Source organism: Erythrolamprus reginae, chromosome 8 (genome assembly GCF_031021105.1).
Source record: "Erythrolamprus reginae isolate rEryReg1 chromosome 8, rEryReg1.hap1, whole genome shotgun sequence".
Classification (NCBI taxonomy): Eukaryota; Metazoa; Chordata; class Lepidosauria; order Squamata; family Dipsadidae; genus Erythrolamprus; species Erythrolamprus reginae.
This window is the reverse complement of record NC_091957.1, coordinates 35,485,482-35,506,172: the sequence shown is the minus strand read 5'-3', so window position 1 is coordinate 35,506,172 and position 20,691 is coordinate 35,485,482. Positions and strand designations below refer to the sequence as shown.

The 20,691-nt window shown below is 43.8% G+C and overlaps 1 protein-coding gene across 1 annotated transcript in view; it reads right to left on the bottom strand.

The window, feature by feature from the left end:
* Window positions 1–20,691, bottom strand: part of ZDHHC15 (zinc finger DHHC-type palmitoyltransferase 15) — a 33,211-nt gene that overhangs the window by 8,375 nt on the left and 4,145 nt on the right. The window contains exons 2-11 of the mRNA XM_070759647.1: window positions 17,569–17,595; window positions 14,629–14,723; window positions 12,222–12,342; window positions 10,158–10,227; window positions 6,898–6,930; window positions 6,356–6,476; window positions 4,933–5,065; window positions 2,804–2,930; window positions 570–682; window positions 212–295 (exon numbers count right to left, since the gene is read on the bottom strand). Coding sequence (XP_070615748.1) covers window positions 252–295; window positions 570–682; window positions 2,804–2,930; window positions 4,933–5,065; window positions 6,356–6,476; window positions 6,898–6,930; window positions 10,158–10,227; window positions 12,222–12,342; window positions 14,629–14,723; window positions 17,569–17,595 — 884 coding nt within the window. The 3' untranslated portion in view covers window positions 212–251. The remainder of the gene's footprint in view (window positions 1–211; window positions 296–569; window positions 683–2,803; window positions 2,931–4,932; window positions 5,066–6,355; window positions 6,477–6,897; window positions 6,931–10,157; window positions 10,228–12,221; window positions 12,343–14,628; window positions 14,724–17,568; window positions 17,596–20,691) is intronic.

Sequence of the window (20,691 nt, the reverse complement as noted above, 5' to 3'; positions counted from 1 at the left end):
CTCTCCAAATAAAGTTTTTTTAAAGCCTTTACCAGGGGATAAAATAATGTTCTGGCTAAGGACGCTAGCCAGATGAATACCTAGTAAGCAGATTCTTTTCCTATTTTCCTCCCCAAAAATTAAGGTGCGTCTTATGCTCCAAAAAATACGGTAGCTGAAAAAGGAGTGATAAGCTTTAAAAAAAGAAAACTCTAAAGAAGGAATCACTTACCAGAGCTCATGAGTTGCACGACTTCAGCTCCTCGGTGCTGCTACGTCTCCATTTCGATGGAAAGAGAAGTCCCTTGCTGGAAATCTGGACAAGCAAACAAAACAAGACCACTCAGTAAAAAAGGGATTGCTCTTCCATCTGAGTTGCGTTCCCAGCAGTTGTGGAGCCCAATTTTTGAAGGCTGGTGGGGAGCAGAGGTGGGCTGCTAAGGTGGGAGGGGGACGGGTGCTCGCCCCTGTGGCTCTGAGTGCTAGCGGAGTCCAGCGCAATTCTGCTACTGCAACTGGGCAAGGAGCGAAATCGCGCATGGACATGCAGGGTCTGCCCCTTCTCCCTCCCGCGGCCGTTGTGCCCTTACTGTGCTGGCTGCCGTCTTCTGTCCCGTCTTCCTCCCATTGCTCCTCGTTGGCCAGCAGGGGATTCCGGGCTTCGCTCTGAGCTCGGATGGGGAAGGAGTGTCCGTCTCCCAGGCTGTGGAGAGAGAAAGGCAGTGTGAAGGTGAGGGAGAAGAAGAAAAGCCACCCGGCAAATGGCAGGTCTGGGTTTGGTTGGCATCAGGCATCACGGAGGAGCCACCGGCTCTTTCGATGCTCCCGGAAGAAGATGGAAGTGTACGCACCCATTGGCAGAAGATGAGTGGTCCATGTGATGAACTTGTGGATGTGGGGCAGGGGAATGAACTTTAAACAGGAAGGAGAAACCCTGGGAATTCAGATCTGGGTTTCTCACAGATATACCAACGTAGCTCTAGGAATAAATTGGAACTTTAAAGAAACTTTTGCCTCGGACTGTGATTTGAACTTAAATGTTAGTTGGAACCCTACATGGCATTGGACCAGAATATCTCCGGGACCGCCTTCTGCAGCATGAATCCCAGCGGCCGATTATGTCCCACAGAGCTGGCCTTCTCTGGGTCCCTTTGACAAAACAATGCCGTCTGGTGGGACCCAGGGGAAGAGCCTTCTCTGTGGCTACCCCGGCCCTCTGGAATCAACTCCCCCCGGAGATTCAAACTGCCCGTACCCTCCTCGCCTTCCATAAAATGTTGAAGACTCACCTTTGCTGCCAGGCATGGGGGATTAATCTCCCCCCCCCTCCTTTTTTCGCTAACCTTTATTATATTTATGTTCAGTCAGACTGAATGTGTACGGTTGTGTAACAGATAAGTTTTTATAATAATGTATTTTAAATTAGTTTTTTAAAGTTTTTAACATTAGATTTGTATTTATATTGTATTGCTGTTATGTTGTGAGCTGCCCCGAGTCTTCGGAGAGGGGTGGCATGCAAATCTAATAAATTATTATTATTAATTATTATTATTATTAACCCTGAGAGGGAGGTTTCTGCTGCCCCATAGTTCTGGAGGTCCTCTCCACACCTACATAGCCCCAAACTCCTCTTTGGGGGGAAGGGAGATGAGGGAAGGGGACTTCAAATTCTGTCTGCATGGCTGGTGGGTGTTGTGAGTGCTCCTTGTCCACCTCAGGTCATGTCAGATTCTGAGGAGGATGAGCCAGGCCCCTCTGGATACCCTCTGCCAGGGGGTGGTACCAGCTGAAGCAGAGAGTGAGAGTGCAGGAGAAAGTGACCTGAGTGAGCCTGAGGGACCACTAGAGGGGGCTGATGTGACAATGGAGGAGTGGTCCCAGTCAGAGAGTGAGGAAGACATTAGAGTGGAAAGTCAGTGGATAGACTCTCGCTATAGAAGATTGCTGAGAAGGCGAGAGGAGTTGCATAGTAAAAGGTATTAGTGTATTGACGTAGCCTCTATAAAGGCAAAGGATCTTGGGAAATTGGGTGTGGGGAATCAACATCATTCAATGGACGAGATGTGAGACTGGGGGTGTGCTTGAACAAGGCTTTAAAACCATGATTTCTGCCACAGTAAAATTCATTTCTTTGCTGGTTGCTTGTTGCCAGGACTCCGGTGAGCAAAATTCATATGCTTAAATGATAAATGGTGAGCCTGAGGGACCACTAGAGGGGGCTGATGTGACAATGGGGGAGTGGTCCCAGTCAGAGAGTGAGGAAGACATTAGCATGGAAAGTCAATGGATTGACCCTCACTATGGAAGATTGTTGAGGGCGAGAGGAGTTGCATAGTAAAAGGGATTAGTGTACAACCTGAGCCTCTTTGGGATGTGATGTCACTTCCAGGTGTATAAAGGCAAAGGGTCTTGGGAAATTGGGTGTGGAGTTTCAACATCGTTCAATGGGAGAGATGTGAGACTGGGAGTTGTAATTGAACAGGACTTTAAAACCATGATTTCTGCCATGATAAAAGGCATTTCTCTGCTGGATGCTTGTTGCCAGGATTCCAGTGAGCAAAATCCATATGCTTAAATGATGAATGGACTTTGTTATCTCGGAATACTGATTAGGCCGAGTTTGGCCCCTTTCCCGGACATTGTTTATGTTTTGCTCCGAAGAAAAAGATAACTCCTTTTCCCTGGCAGTTTAAAACCTGCTTTTCCTTATGTGTGCTTATATCAATAAAGAGTTTGATTTATTCATAAAATAAAGGATATTTGAGTCGGCGGGGTCGCTCCGAGGGCCGTGCACAGAACAGTGGGTGGGTTGCTTGCTACTTACCTGGACTTCACCGGGATTAGCCAGAGTTTCTTCTCTTCCCCAAACACCTGCTGGAAGTTTCTGACAAAGCCGAGGTTGAAGCCGTTTTTATCAGGGCCGCTGGAGAACACAGGAGCCGAGAAAGCCTCTGCAGCAGAATAGAAGAATGCTGTCTCAGGCGCCGGAAAATGGACCCCGGTCAGAGAGGGGTTTTGGGGGCTGCGCCTGCTAGAAATCAGCGGACACTTCAAACCATCCTGGATGGGGAAGGCTGGCAAGCAAAACGAAATCTGAACCAGTGTTTTCACAACCTTGTGCTTTAAGACAGTGTTTCCCAACCTTGGCAACTTGAAGATATTTGGACTTCAACTTCCAAAATTCCCCAGCCAGCATTTGCTGGCTGGGGAATTCTGGGAGTTGAAGTCCAAATATCTTCAAGTTGCCAAGGTTGGGAAACACTGCTTTAAGATGTCAAAGAGGCTTTCCTGCTGAAGAGAAGGAGGATCACAGGGCAATAGATTTGGAAGGGACCCTGGAGGTCTTCTAGTCCAACCCCCTGCTTCAGCAGGAGACCCTACAGCAGTGATGGTGAACCTTTTTTGGTTTGCGTGCCAAAAGGGTGCTAGCATGTGCTAGCAGGCACGCAGGCACAACCCCCATGCAGCCCGTGCGCATGTGCACAATCCTTTCCCCTGTCCCCATGCGCCCGCAAAGGCCTCACTGAAGCCTGGGATGGTGAAAAAATGGCTGGACGGGCAAACTGGTAGTTTGGAAAATGGACTTCGGATTTGCCCGTCGGGCTGCTTTTTGCACTCCGGGGCTTCAGGAAGCTGTGCTGAAGGCTCCAGAGTGCGGAAAAGAGCACACTGGGAAAACGAGAAGCCAATTTTTCCGAACTTTCAGTTTGCCAGTTGGGCAGGGTATTTGTTTTCCACTCTGGGGCTTCTGGGAAGCCTCCCTGAACTTCGGGAGTGCAAAACAGCCTTCCTTGAGGCTGAAAATCATCCGGCTAGTGTGCGCAGGAGTTGATATAGGGCAGTGATGGCAAACCTTTTTTTTCCTCGGGTGCCGAAAGAGTATGCGCACATGCTATTGTGATATGCACGAGTGCCCACATCCAGAATTCAATGCCTAGGGAGGACCGAAACAGCTTCCCCAGCCCAATGGAGGTCCTCTGGAGGCCAGAAACAGCCTGTTTTCCAACCTCTGGTGGGCCCAGTAGACTCATGTTTCGCTCTCCCCAGGCTCCAAAGGCTTCCCTGGAGGGTAAAAACGCCCTTCCCCATCCCCCTGGAGGCTCTCTGGAAGCCAAAAACGCCCTCCCAGAGCCTCTGTACGAGTCAAAAATCAGCTGGTCAACACACACATGCACGTTGGAGCTGAGCTAGGGCAAAGGCTCATGTGCCAGCAGATATGGCTCCACGTGCCACCTGTGGCACCCGTGCCATAGTTTCGCCATCACTGACATAGGGCAATGCATCGTGTGCCCTCCGATATACCTCCACGTGCCCCTTGTGGGGCACGGCCAAAAGTTGTCCAGTCGCTTGTTAAAAGCCTCCAGTGATGGAGCACCCACAACTTCTGAAGGCAAGCCCTTCCATTGGCATTAATAACAGGGTATTTGTAAGTTGATATGAAGATGCCCCAACAGGTCTTAAGTTGTCTCATTGTCATTAAAATGGGCAATGCCTTTTCACAAACAAAAATATCAGTAGAGTACTGAACAAAAACTGATGAATTAAGGAGTTTCTGACCAGTGCTTCTTGACCTTAACCACTTTAAGCAGCACTGGGGAATTCTGAAGTTGTTGAGATTGAGAAACTCGGTTCTGGAGTGGGAGCGCTCTTCATCCATGAGATCTCTGGCCTCCTGGATTCATGGAGGCTATAGCATCACTGGAGCGTTTCATGTCCTTGGATTCTTGACTGGACCAAAAGACCCTCCAAATCCCTCCCAACCCAATGATTCTATCAACAGCCGACAAACACCAAGCAAAAACCCCATCAATGAGGATTCCAGGATTCTGGAATGGGGAAGGGAAGCCGTTTTGGGATTGCAGAATGCATATCGCTCAGTTATGGTCGTCAAAAATGGGCTGGTACAAGTCTGCCCCACCCCCAGCTTTCTTCTCGAAGGAGTGAATGCCTTACCTAGGGTCGATCTGTTTTGACTGAGGAGCCAGCAGTGGTAGCCAAAGAGGAACAACAGGCTGACCAAAAACATGACTGCCACAAAAAGGAGAAAGAGGACGTGGAACCTGGAATGACCACTGGTTGGCTCCGCCTGCAGAGAAAATCGAGAGAAAGTAAAAGGAGACCCCCGGAGAGGGTGAAAAGAGTGAGTGTGCTCCTTCTTCTGGCAGATCCGGCTTTGGCAGAGCTTGGAGGACCAGCGAATGCCCCTCCCAGTCACAAGGGACAGATTCATGGATGCCAAGTGTATCATAGGTGGTGATTGAAACGGATGTCCAAGTGCCACCTCTATGTTGGTTGACTCAGGCAGGATTCCCTGGAGGGCCACTTGTTGGGGGGTCAAGGGAAAGGGAGGGTCTTGCCTTGTCTTTCTGCTCAAGATCCCCATGGACAATTGGTGGGCCATTATGTGACACAGAATGCTGGACTCGATGGGCTTTGGCCCGACTCAGCATGGCTCTTCTTATGTTCTTAAGGGACCAGCAGGAGGGAATCTCTTGCCCTCCAGATGTGGCTGAAGAACATCCCCCTGCCTTCCTGCGTAATGGTCTTTGGTTAAGGTTACTGAGAATTAGAAAGCTCTGTGGCAATGGTTGGGGCCACTGTTCCCTCTAAGCTGCACGGCCACGCAGCCGTGCACCCAACAACAAACTGTGTGTAGCATTTTCCAACGCTGTGCAGTCGTGATCATTAGTATTGCTAATCTCAGTTGGAATCCTTGTATGCTAGTGATGTCAATAATTAGGCAACCAGAATAACAGAATAACATAGTGGGAAGGGAACCTATTCTGCCCCAGCATAATAATTATGCAACAAGTTGTCTTGGGTGATATCTGTGGGAAAAATAATCAGGTGCTCAGGTATGAAAATGTGCTGCTCAGACACTATACTTTTCCGGCCACACCAAAAAAAAGTTAGAGGGAACATTGGTGGGGGTTGTCACATTTTAGAGTACAGGTATTCCTCAACTTACAACAGTTCATTTAGCGACTATTCCAAGTTACAATGGCACTGAAAAAAGGGACACGACTGGTCCTAAGCCCTACATGGCTTTGGACCAGACTATCTATGAGATCGTCTCCTGCCGCATACCTCCCAGAGACTAATTAGATCTCACAGGGTTGGCTTCCTCCAGGTCCTGTTGACCAAGCAATGCAGGTTGGCCAGCCCACAAGGGAGAGCCTTCTCTGTGACTGCCCCGGCCCTATAGAACCACCTCCCCCCGATATCCGCACTGCTCCTACCCTACTGGCCATCCGAAAGGCCACTAAGACCTGGCTCTGCCAGTGTTTCCCTTGGGACTGGTTTGGACCCCAGGTGATTTCAGACTCCCAAATGATAGAATGCAGAAAGTAAGCAATAACCAGGTCCCCCAACTTACTGTCCAGAATTTGATGAAATACTTGAAGACTGTTGTTGCAATAAACGTGCAGTACAACAGAGAATAGGCTAAAAACAGTAGGAAGAACTTGTAGTTGGAAAAGCCGATGCAGTTGTTCACCCTGGAGGAAACAAGTGGCAAAATAGTATTTAGATTTATATACCGCTTCACAGTGCTTTACAGCACTTTTTAAACAGGCTTACAGAGAGTAAGCATATTGCCCTCAACAATCTGGCTCCTCATTTTACCGACCTTGGAAGGATGGAAGGCTGAGTCAACCTTGAGCTACTGAGATTCGATCTGCCAAACTGCTGGCAGCTGGTGATCAGAAGTAGCTTGCAGTACTGCACTCTAATCACTGCGCCACCGAGGCTCGCATTAATGTTTATTGTAGTAGCTGAACGAAAATTGGGTGTTCTGAATTTTAAGCAGTGTTGGTGGAATGAGCCAGTCAATTTCAGAAATTGATACACCTCTATCCCCGAAACACTTTAATGTGTATATGACGGATTAATAAAATGGTTCTCCTCTAGACTCCTTACCATGGGCAGTGATGGTCCATTTTTAACACACACCTATTAAAAAAAGAGAAAAATGTCAGGGACCACACAAGGGGGAAAAGAAGCCAAAACCACAAACTTGGTTCTTTGCTATATTACTCATAACCAAGGGTTCTGCTTTTTTTTTTTTTTAAAGATGATGTTATTTATTAGTGACCACTAACATTTTCAGGTTTGCAACTTCATTTCCCAGGAAGTCTTTCTGGGCATGATGCCCCCTTGTGAGGTTTTCTGTTACTGCACGTACAACACAGGACAAGGTTATTTTATTTATTCATTTGTTTTGTCAAGTATGTATTGGTGGTATACAAAGATATAATATTTATATACATGATATTAGTAAGAGAGAAAAATTAGGACAGGGGACAGAAGGCACACTGGTGCACTTATGCACTCCCCTTACTGACATCTTAGGAATCAGGAGAGGTTAACAGTAGACAGTCTAAGGATAAAGTTTTGGGGGTTCGATGATGATACTACAGAGTTAGGTAGTGAGTTCCATGCATCAACTACTCAATTACTAAACTTGTATTTCCTGCAGTCAAGGTTGGAGCGGTTTACTTTAAGTTTGTATCTGTTGTTTGCTCGAGTGTTGTTGTGGTTGAAGCTGAAGTAGTCATTGACAGGAAAGACGTTGTAGCAGATGATTTTATGGGCTATGCTTAGGTTGTGTTTAAGGTGATGCAGTTCTAAGCTTTCTAAACCTAGGATTGTAAATTTAGTTGTGTAGGGTATTCTGTTGCGAGTTGTGGGATCTTATATCTTGATTATCCTGTGAAAAAGGGATTCAGTGCTTGCTACTCACAGTTAGTTGAATGAATGAGGTGCGCTGCATAGATTTAAAGCCATGCAGAAAATTGCTCTGGGTATCAAGCAAACACTGTTGACAGTCAAAATATAAACTTCATTTACCCATGTACTAGGGCTGCATTGATATTATCCTTCCCATCTTCTCTAGTGCTTTCTACTATCTGTGATTTATCATGTTGTTCTATACAGTATTATGATTAATGTTTGTAACTATGACTTATATTACATGACCTATCACTTTGTTGATGGTATATACATTGAGAGCTTAGAGACAAATTCCTTGTATGTCCAATAAAATTCTATTCTATTCTATTCTATTCTATTCTATTTTCTATTCTATTCTCTATATGTTCTATTCTACTCTATTTCTATTTCTATTCTAATCCTATTTCTTCTCTACTATAATACCGCCTCAATAACCTACAGATAAAAACAAACAACTACAAAAATTCTAGGCAACACCAAGCTCACCTGTTGCAACGCCACCTTCCGCTCTAAGTCAGCCTGGAGACTTTGCCCTCCCCAGCAAGCATATACTTCTATCTATCCCTGAATCTCTCTGCCAGAACTAACACAACTAAAAAGAAGACACTGGACAAAAACAATTCAGCAATAACAACTGAAATTATATGCCTTGAAAAGTAGACATGTTTATAAAACCACAAAGGATGATGAGGCAGGATGAACAGGGAAGAAGAGGGCCCTTTGGGTGCTACCAGGGGGTCAATTTCATCAGGGGGCACCAACTCTCCTAAGCAAAAGCCCATCATTAGGGTAATTTTCCGAAGACAGTCATCCCTGCCTGCACAACAACCCCACCCTAATTCACAGCTAATAATTGGACTGGGGCGGGGTGGGGTGAGGTGGAGGAATCTGCTTTCTAACTGGTAAACATAGCAGGATAACCTCCCAATGATGTTCTTGTTCATCTAAACGTGGGTCGGTTTCCAACATTTCCTCGCTCGATATTTTGACTAAGACCCAGAAGATTTTTTGCAAATCAGAGGCAGGGTCAGAATCTAACCTAGAGACATGGCTGTATGAATGACATGGAAATGAAACCAAGCCTGTAATTGGGCAACCCTTGCAAGCTGGCATGTCATAACTTTGCATCCGTGCTAACGTCAGCTAACAAGTCCAGGCATAACCCAGCTAAGGGCCACGTTTTGCCTCTCCTCTTGCAAGCAAGCCCTGCATTCTGGTCAGTGCTGAAGTCAAATCCAATTCACGGCTGGCCTTTTCATTTTCAAAAGGAGAAAAGCTACTGTTTCACTGGTACAATGCATTGCATTACAAACAGACTGTCCAACTGTACTTTTAATTCTGAGACATCTCCAAAAAATAACATTGGAATGTTTACTCAACATAATTTCTTCCCTTCTCTCTCTATTCTTTCTTTCTACACTGCTCAAAAAAATAAAGGGAACACTTAAACAACACAACATAACTCCAAGTAAATCAAACTACTGTAAAAATCAATCTGTCCACTTTGGAAGCAACACTGATTGTCAGTCAATTTCACCTGCTGTTGTGCACATTCAACTTTGTACAGAACAAAGTATTCAGTGGGAATATTTCATTCATTCAGATCTAGGATGTGTGTTATTTGAGTGTTCCCTTTATTTTTTAAGCAGTATATTTTAAGTCCTCTTCCTTGAATTGCATGAAAAGTTTTAAAAGTTAACTTGCCAATAAATGACATTAATGATTTCTAACACAGCCAGAGTCAATTCTTCATGCATTTCTTTTTATCTTGCTTTTTCTTATTTGCACTGAGCTTAATTTGTATATGCTTTCATAATTAATTAAAATCTTCAGTGTGTGTGTGCATTCATAGGTAGGTAGGTGGGGAGAGAGAAATGAGAGATGGATGGATGGATAGATGAGAGAGAGAGAGAAGAGAGAGAGAAGGGGCAGGACAGACAGATACACAGACAAAGGACATGACTGGGTCCCTGGGTTGGGGTGGGAACTGGCATATATATCAAATAAATAAATAAAATAACAAATAAATAAATAAATAAATAAAATAATAAACAAACAAACAAACAAACAAACAAATATGTCAAGTTGTACAATCAAGAACAATAGCACTTAAACTTGTATACTGCTTACCAGTGCTTTACAGCCACTTGTAAGTGGTTTACAGAGTTAGCATATTGCCCCCAACAATCTGGTTCCTCATTTTACCGACCTCGGAAGGATGAAAGGCTGAGTTGAGTCAACCTTTGACCCTGTGGATTCAAACTGCCAAATTGCAGGTAGCCGGCAGTCAGCAGAAGTAGCCTGCAGTACTGCACTCTGACCACTGTGCCACTATGGCTAAAGCAAGCAAAACCATTTCTTTTTGTGTGTTCAGTTAACAACATCCTGCGTAATTGTTGAGCTAACCTTCAAGCTGCACTGGTTATGGACGAAAAGAGTAAACTTACACAGCACAAACCGAGCAATGGTGACAACGGTCAGGTTTGATGAGTTGACATCTGTCACAGAACCGAATGGCTGTAAAGAACACGACAAAAATGCCCCTAGTTAAATCATTATCACGAGTGCAAATTCTGTGTTACTAGAAGGACCAAGGCATGTTTTGAAACCTTGGTAATTTTAATTCCCAGCCAGCATGGGGAATTCTGGGAGTTGAAGTCCCTACATGTTAAAGTAGCCAACTTTGAGAAACATAGGACCAAGGCAAGAGTTGAGGCCTACTTTGAAGATGGTGCCTTATATAAAACTAGGGAAGCTATACTTTCTAGATCGGGGTCTACAACCTTGGCAACTTTAAGATTTGTGGACTTCAACTCCCAAGTGTGTATCTGTTGTTATTATAAAACATTAATAAAATTTATAATTAAAAAAACCCTCCCAGAATTCCTCATCCGGGTGTTCTAAGTGGCTGAATGCCACAGGAGAGATTATGGTACAGAGACACCTGCTTCGCTCAGGCTGAACCGATGACTTTATGGACAAAGTCATTTCTTAAAATTTTTCTAGGATGCTTGGCTCAATTTCCTATATCAGAGTGGGTCCAATCCCTCCAGCCTTTTTGGCAAACCTTCTCAGGGGGTTCTACCAGAGGTGGGTTCCTCCCAGTTTGATGTCACGGAGCTGGTTCTGTCAGTCCTGATCCATGGACGTAACCGGGGGTATTTTTGGATTTTTTTTTTTTTTTAAATGGGGGAGGGTGGTAAGCAGAGTATCTGGACTGCATATGCGCTGCCGTCATTTTGGGGTTTTTTCCCATTGAAAGAGGCTGAAAATTCAGGTGTGTCTTATACAGTACTCTGAATGTAGCTTTTCTTGAAGCTCCCCCCCACCCCCAGCTATAGCTAGGTGCTAACTAACTTCCCAGCTCTTACCTTGGTGGTTCTTTCATTGTTACTTTCTGCAAATAATATTTTCCAAGCTCTAAGTCATTGCAGGGTTTTTTCATTGCTCTACTTGCTCCAAATATTTCTCTCCAGCCCCAACTAGGCAATAACGATGTTCCCAGCTCTTACCCACTTGCAAGCTCTTTTATTGCTACTGTCTGTCAAGAATGTTTTCCAAACCTATTGTAGTTTTTTTATTGCTCTATTTACTCCGAATGTTTCTTTCCAGCCCCAACCAGGTGCTAACAATGTTCCCAGCTCTTACCCACTTGCAAGCTTTTTCATTGTTACTCTGCTAAAAATGTTTTCCAAGCCCTAAGTCTTTGCAGGTTTTTTCCCCATTGCTCTTAACTTGCTCCAAATGTTTCTTTCCAGCCCTAACCTGGTGCTAAAGGTGTTCCCAGCTCTTACTGGCTTGCAAGTTCTTTCATTGTTACTCTCTCTGAATAAGATTTTTTAAAGCCCTAACCAGGGGATAAAATAATGTGAAGCTGACTAAGGATGCTAGCCAGATGAATATCTGGTAAGCAGATTCTTTTCCCTATTTTCCTCCCCAAATACTAAGGTGCGTCTTATACTCCAGTGCATCTTATACAGTAACTGTTCACTGTGGATATAAACCCTGCTATTCATCATCTACTCCTATGAAATCAGGAGCAAGAATCAGAAAAAAAGAATCAGTACGTGCAACAGAGAACACCTTACATTCTATAACAAAACAACAACAACAATAATTAGATTAGATTTTCTCAAACTTTGCACCCTCCAGATATATTTTGGATTACACCTTTCAGAATCACTATCCAAAAGAACAATTTCCCCAGATCTGAATTCACCCCACCTTGAGTTTTGCAATTCCAACTGGCAACTAGAAAGCACAGTGGGATGAAAATGATAAAAGCAGCCGGGGAAAAAGTTGTAATGATGCCACAAAGGCCTGTGTTTTGATTTTAAGAGCTGGAATGAATGAATGCCTTCTCGGTCCCTTGCCTTTAATACAAAAGCCAAACATTTTGTCATCAATGATTTTGATGATGCTCTTGATCACTCCAAAAGTTCTCCCAAAGAGGGGTTTCAGTATGGGTTGCTGCACAGGTGGACTTTGCCCAAGCCGTGTTAGAAACTCACCCCCATTCCCTGTCCTTGTGCAAACTGGCAACTTCCGGGCCATCTCTGCCAGGATCTGCCTTTGACCCTCAGGCCTTTCTTCATCCTCATAGCGCTCCTTGTCGGCATAAGACATGTGGAACTGGAAAGAGAAGGAAAAGAGTGAAACACACACAGTTGTAGAACAGAGGTGGGGAACTATGGCCCCTAAATGACCTGTGGACTTCAACTCCCAGAATTCCTGAGCCTTCCAGGAGAAGGCAGCAACTGCCTTGGAAGTGACCGTTCTGACAGCATCTTGCTTAAACCTGATTGGTCATGGGGGAATCAGCAGTGGGAGGCAGTTAACGGAGAAAAAAGGTAAATTAAGTGAAGAGATTTTGGCTCACGATTCTCAAGTTCTGGCTATGAACTACTGTTATACACTTGACTTCTAATAAAGCTATAACTTTTTGCAACAATCAAAGCCAAGGATCCTTACTGTTCTGCCTGGTGACAGATGAGCAGTGATTAAGGTCAAAGTCAAACACACACTGGAGTTTCAGTAACACAAAAAAATATTTCTTTAACAAGTTGGCTGAGAGCCACAATTACGGCAAAAGAATGTCTGTTTACTGCCAAAGAGTTTGAGTTATCTTCAAGGCCAATAACAAATGTCCCCAAACTCCCCAAAGTTTGTAAATAATGTCTCAAAACTGGGCTGAAGCAAGGGTACTCACTATTTTTGCAATAGCTACAGTCTTTCATAAAGCAATTTCCCAAAGGCTGGGTTTCTCCAAGAAAGCAAGGGTGTTGGTTTAGAGAAAACTCTAGATCTGTTTCTCTGTTAAACCATGAACGATAACTCCTGCAAAGAACACTCCCACAAACTTCCCCTTTTATGCATGCTGCAGAATTCCCTATTACTCTCAGCTGTGATCAAGATCTCCTCCTGCATCTGTGCAGCTGTTCCTGTCTCCTCCTAATCCTTTGCACATGCACATTCAGGATTGGATCATCAATCACCCCCTCCTCATCCGACCCAGACAAGGCCCTAGCTGGGGGTTCCATAGGCACTGCAGGGGCCTCCACCTCCATCTCTCCAGCACCTCCAGCTTCCATCTCACCTTCCCTCTCACTGTCTGAACCTTCCAATAGCCACAAAGGTCTCCGATGCTCGGACGGACCAGGCTCTTCCGGTTCAAAATCCATTACCAGAAAAGCTGGCTGTGATCCAACTACAACACTTACTACTTAGACATTCAACTTCTCTGCCCATTTCCCTCTACTAGCATCTCCTGAAGGCCAATTATTACTGTCCCCCAGGCAGCCTTACCCCTCAGTTATCAAGATGCCTAATTTCACAATTAAAATATAGCAAAACCCGACCAAGCCATTCCGATTATTTCTGCCCTCCCATCAGCTCTATTGGGGGGAGGATTTCCCTGACATCCTATTCACAGAAATTTTCCGCTGTGGATCCAGGGAATAGAAACTTACTCATATCCTATGGTGCCCTTTCTCTGATTGCCCCAAGCAGTTCCAAACACAAGAATGTTCATGTTTTTCTTATAATTTTTAGGGATGATATAACCCCACACTCATGTATCAGGTGACCAAATATCTACCCTAAGTAATACAGTTGCACAGAATTTTTAATTATATTGTTATATAGTCCTATTTTTCCCCTTCCTCAATAACAAATTGCTGTGTTAAACTATTTCTCTTTTGCACTGTATTCTTTTTATTTTAAAGGCTGGCCAAAACCCATAGTAGAGATATTTGATTTATTGCAGGATCTAGCACCCCATGCTTTACATAGTGGCACCTTGTTACTCAACTGAATTGGTACTCAACGCATCTCTTTAAATGAGTGGAGTACCAAATCTCAAATTTGTTACTCAACCCATTTTGACATGAGAATTTTGTCGTGGTACTCATCGTTGGTTTGTTACTCATTGCATAAGCTAGAACCTGTCGGTGTTGGCTGCCTTTTGACTCACTACATTATTCCTTATGGGAAAAAATCTATTTGGTATTGTTTTTGGAACTCATTGTGCCTCCTGGAACCAATTAATGACGAGTACCACTGTAATTATAGCTGCCCCCAAACTGACCCACTTGCTTCCTGACCATGAGAGCAGATCTAAAGTTATGATGAGACCCCCTCTTTAGATTATTCTTGGAGGTGTCCATACCATTTCTGTTTTAGCTTTTCTCTTTATTTTAGCCTTCTCCAGACTACCGTATTTTTCAGAGTACAAGATGCATCTTTTTCCTCCATAAAAGAGGCTGATAATTGGAGTGCATTTTATACTCTGAATGTAGCTTTATTTTCCCCAGCCCTAACTAGCTGCTAATGATTTTCCCAACTCTTACATTGCAGGTTCTTTCATTGTTTCTCCCTGCGAAAACCAGATAGTTCCTTTATAAAATTCCTGAGTTTTACCTTTTTGTCCGGTTGCAGCGGAGGAGTGAATATAGACATCCAATATGTCCATAGGAAGAATACGAAGATGATATGGAATACAGTGAGGTAGGCCACTAAAAAAGAAGAAGAAAAGCATTAACCAAGGAAGCAGAAATACCCATTTTGCTCCTAATCCTTTAGCAATCCTTGATTTTTACAACAGACAACATTATTATTATTATTATTATTATTATTATTATTATTATTATTATTATTATTATTATTATTTAGAGTTGTATGCCGCCCCTCTCCGCAGACTCGGGGCGGCTCACAGCAAGATACAGCAAATGATGACAAATCCAAATAAATTTAAAAGATTTAAAAGATTTAAAAAGAACCCCATTTACTAACAAACACACACACAAACATACCATGCATAAATTGTACATGCCCGGGGGAGGTGTTTCAGTTCCCCCATGCCTGACGGCAAAGGTGGGTTTTAAGGAGTTTACGGAAGGCAAGGAGAGAAGGGGCAGTTCTAATCTCTGGGGGGAGATGGTTCCAGAGAGTCAGGGCCGCCACAGAGAAGGCTTTTCCCCTGGGGCCCACCAACCGACATTGTTTAGTTGACGGGACCCAGAGAAGGCCCACTCTGTGGGACCTAATCGGTCGCTGGGATTCATGCGGCAGAAGGTGATCTCGGAGATATTCTGGTCCAGTGCCATGAAGGGCTTTAAAGGTCATAACCAACACTTTGAATTGTGACCGGAAATTGATCGGCAACCAATGCAGACTGCGGAGTGATGGTGAAACATGGGCATACCTAGGTATGCCCATGACTGCTCTCGCAGCTGCATTCTGCACGATCTGAAGTTTCCAAACACTTTTCAAAGGTAGCCCCATGTAGAGAGCATTACAGTAGTCGAACCTCGAGGTGATGAGGGCATGAGTGACTGTGAGCAGTGACTCCCGGTCCAGATAGGGCCGCAACTGGTGCACCAGGCGAACACCAGGCGAACCTGGGCAAACGCCCCCCTCGCCACAGCTGAAAGATGGTTCTCTAATGTGAGCTGTGGATCGAGGAGGACGCCCAAGTTGCGGACCCTTTCCGAGGGGGTCAATAATTCCCCCCCCCCCAGGGTAATGGACGGACAGATGGAATTGTCCTTGGGAGGCAAAACCCACAGCCACTCTGTCTTGTCTGGGTTGAGTTTGAGTCTGTTGACACCCATCCAGACCCCAACAGCCTCCAGACACCAGCACATTAACCTCTCTCAAAGTGTCTCTGCATTTAAGATTGGGAGAATCAATGTGGAGTCTGGCTTTATTTATTGAAATGAATTATGCCCCCTGTCTCATGATTTGAAACAATTCTCAGGCTAGAAAAGGAAAAGACTGTGAGTTCTAATCCTACCCTAGGCCCCAAACCAGCTGGGCTAGTCACTTTCTCTCATCCCAACACAGGAGGCAATGGAAAGCCATTTCTGGGGAAAAAAAAGCTTGCCAAGAAAACAGAACAGACTTGTGCAGGCAAGATATGATTTAACAGAAAAAGGAAAAAAATGTTTATGATAGGGAAGTGAGACACTTCAGGGGGGAAAATGATCATCCCACGAGAAAGCAAGATACATGACACATATTGGAAGTGCCACTTACTCAACAAGGAATACAATGTCACTGTTGGCTGCTAATATTCGTTTGGCTGGCTTGAAAAGAGGAAATATGCCTAGTGAACTTAGACCAGTGATAGCAAACCTTTTTTTCCCTTGGGTGCCAAAAGAGTGTGTGTGCGCGCGCTATCATTCATGCGTGAGTGCCCACACCCATAATTCAATGCCTGGGGAGGGCAAAAACAGCTTCCCCCACCCCCTGGAGGCTGGAAAAGACCTATTTCCCAACTTCTGGTGGGCCCAGTAGGCTTGTGTTTAGCTCTCCCCGGGCTCCAAAGGCTTCCCTGGAGCCAAAGGAGAGTAAAAACGCCCTCCCCCATCCCCTGGAGGCTCTCTGGAAGCCAAAAACACCCTCCCAGAGCCTCTGTGCAAGCCAAAACTCAGCTGGCTGGCACACACATGAATGTTAGAGCTGAGCTAGGGCAACGGCTTTCGTGCCAGCAGCTATGGCTCCGCGTGCCACCTGTGGCACCCATGCCATAGGTTCTCCATCATTGACTTAGACTATGAGAAGCTAGCCTATTCAAGCTAATATAAATTGTTTTTCAACATGGTGGATCTAACTTTTTGTCCCCCGTCAATTCTGATTTGAGCTTGTTGCCTTTCAAATAAAATAGAACACTAAAGAGAGAGAGAAAGAGAGAGAAAGCAAGACCTCTCCAGGTTCCTAAGAGGTCAGTAAGTGGCGTGCATAAGTGCACCAGCGTGCCTTCCGTCCCCTGTCCAATTGTCTCTCCTATATCTCCTATATCTTTTCCTCTATTGTCGTATTTTATTCTTATATCTTTTCTTCTATCCTTTCTATATGTTTATTCTCTTTAACCTTCATTGTGTATTGGACAAAATAAAATAAAATAAAATAAAATAATAAATAAATAAATAAAGAGAGAAAGAAAGAAAGAAAGAAAGAAAGAAAGAAAGAAAGAAAGAAAGAAAGAAAGAAAGATACATTTCTCCCCATATTAAGTTGACTTCAACTGGCCAGAAATACAAAAAAGAAGTCATATACTTTGAGATTCCTTTCAAACACACGATTCTCCCTTGCACGTTCCTTTGAGTGCAACTTAGATCCTCCTACATCCGCCCACGATTGGTGGGGATTTCCAAGGTCTCAGGTTAGGCAGGGCCTGGAGACATTTTGCATTTCCATGAGACTCAACCACACCTTGGGTTGAAAACTCCCATCCATGAGCCCTTTCTATCTCTGTCCATACTGGGATAATCATACTGGATTAGCATTGTAAGGGACTGCGAAGCAATGCAGAGCAGAACAAAGTATAAAGATCAGATACAATAAATACCAACATACCTTTTTCTACGGAGTTCGTCAGAGTCACTGAAAGAGAAAATAAGGATATCTTCAAATGACGTATCAAGATTTCCACAAGGAAATATGCTTGCAATTATGTATGCTCTAGCCATGTGTCTGAAATTAATCTTTACTTTATGGGTCCTATTGTATTATTAATTCCGCTGCACTGATAGTCAATTATTGACTTGATTTATTATCCTTATAACTGAAAGGCCCCAAGAATCAAGAATGACACGTGGAGTTACTTCTGAGTACTTTGTTGTTGTTGCCGTACAGACAGAATCTTGCCAGACTAAGGAAAGATTCTTTTTCAACAAATTCATTCATAGAAAGGATGAGAGCTTTGTGGAGAATTCAAATGGATCTGGATCTGGTTGGTGATCTGCTGCAGATTTATTAAAGCCTTCCTTGGACGTCCTACTCTACTCTTCTTCTATTTTCATGAATGGGGTTAAAATCTTCTCTCTTTTCCATCTGAACTGGATGATTTTAAAAGATTACATGTGTTGATTTAATTAGCTACCATACTTGGCACATGTTATCAATAAATAAAAATAGCAGTAATAATTTAGATCACATTTATCTCTTGCTCCTTCAACTACAATCTGATTCATTTGCCTGCCTGCTTCTTTACGCTTGCCTGTGAATAAAGTTTTTTTACACCAGCTCAAAATCATTCACACCTGTCCACATTTACCATAGGGGGACTGAGTTTACATTTATTACAAGAGTGCTTATTATCCTTCCAGACAAAAGGAGGGAAGCCCAGAATATACATCTGGGGATGGCATCCAAAAACCTTTTCTGCTGTGTCACAGCTGCTGTACCACAAAAAAACCACACTTGTCATGCGCCACCAAAGTTGCTTTGCAAGTCCTAGTCGACTCAAAAGGAGACCTCATTCTGAGCACATACACAGTAACAAGCAAAATGGCTTTATCTTTCTTCTACACTGGAAAAGAAGAAAGCATTGCACATTTACAAAATACTTGTTTTTTGCAAGTTCTTTAGGAGAAACCCTCCCATCCTACCACCTCTCACAATACTAGACAACACAACACAGTATCAACGGTAGAGACCTTCAAATGTCCAGGTTGTATCATATCGCAAGACCTAAAATGGTCACCTAACATCAAAAATGTCATCAAAAAAGTACCACAAAGTATGTTCTTTCTGCGCCAACGCATGAACCTCAAACTGCCCCAGGAGCTGCTGATAAAGTTCCACAGAAGGATTCCTGAGTCTGTTATCTGCACCTCCATAACTGTCTGGTTTGGTTCTGCAACCCAACAAGACCGACACAGACTTCAGAGGAGAATCAGAACTGTAGAAAAAACCATTGCTGCCAACCTGCCTTCTATTATATATATACTGCACGAGTCAAAAAGAGGGCTGTGAAAATATTGACTGACCCCTCGGATCCTGGATATAAACTTTTTCAACTCCTACCCTCAAAACGTCGCTACAGAGCACTGCTCACCAAGACAACTAGACACAAGAACAGTTTTCCCCCGAACACCATCATTCTGCTAAACAAATAATTCCCTCAACACTGTCAAACTTTTTACAAAGTCTGCACTATTGCTACTAGTTTTTTCCTATCATTCCTATCACCCATTTCCTCCCATTTATGCCTGTATGACTGTAACTTGTTGCTTGTATCCTTAAGATTTTTATTAATAGTTTCCCCATTGCTTATTTGACCCCTATGACAATCATTAAGTGTTGTGCCTCATGATTTTTGACAAATGTATCCTTTCCTTTTATGTACACTGAGAGTATCTGCACCAAAGACAAATTCCTTGTGTGTGCAATCATGCTTGGCCAATAAAGAAATCGATTCTATTGTGGATTTGGTCACATTTTTATCCTCACAAGAATTAGGCTGGGAAGAAAATCCCCAAGGATTAAGCAGAGTATTGAAACAGAATAGTGGCCAACAGCTTTAAGAACTTGAGTGCCAGTATTTGAAGGAAAGGGCAGAAAGATATCAATGGTGACCTTCACCTGAATAGTCACAGGGCGTCATGAAAACATACACAGAGTCAGAGCATACATTTGTACATTGCTCAATACACAACTATGCAGATGACGTTTTGACTCAAATTTGAATGAGACATACAGGAAGCCTGCTATGAAGAATGCTGGAAAGCACCACGAATGGCTGAGTGACAGGCATTGGTGACTAATCCTAGCGGCCCACCTATTTTTTATTTCCAAACAAAAGAAAATAATGCAGTAGTAGGCATGGTTCATTTAGAAAAAAATGAACTGGATGCAAAGAAACAGCCAAGAGAACATAAGAAGAGCCCTGCTGAATCAGGCCAAAGCCCATCGAGTCCAGCATTCTGTGTCACCCAGTGAACCACCAATTGTCCATGGGGATCTTGAGCAGAAAGAGAAGGCAAAAACCTCCCTTTCCCTTGACCCCCAACAAATGGGACCCAAGGGAACCCTGCCTGCCTCAACCAACAGAGACGCGGCACTTGGACATTCGTTTCAATAACCACATATGATACATTTGGCATCCATGAATCCATCTAATCCTGCCTTGAATCTACCCAGGCTGACAGCTGTCACGAGTCTCGCAAACTCTTCTGGAAGTGAATTCCATCAACCAAGGACCCTCTGGGTGAAGAAATATTTCCTTTTATTTGTCCTCACTTTCTTACCTGTGAGCTTTAGGGAGGGCCCCCTTTTCCTAGTATTGTGTGATAGAGAAAATATTTTTTCTCTATCCACCTTTTCTATGCCATGCATGATTTTACAAACTTCGATCAAGTCACCTCTTAAACGCCATCTTTCAAAGCTGAAGAGACCAAGGCTTGCAACCTAGTTTCGTAAGGGAGGGGCTCCATTTCCTTGATCATTCTTGTTGCCCTTTTTTGCGCCTTTCCCAATTCCATTCTATCCTTTTTGAGGTGCAGTGACTAGAACTGTACACAGTACTCCAAAACAAGTGCAGTGAGAAAGGAAGCATTGAGTTTCACCTGCAATTATCTCTTGATGGCCTCACTGAAATTCAGGAGATGGTTGGAAAAAAAACAGCCCCCTGCAAATTCCTCAGTTCTGGGAAGTAAGCTCTTTGGCTCAGAGAAAAGACCCTATTAAAAATAGAAA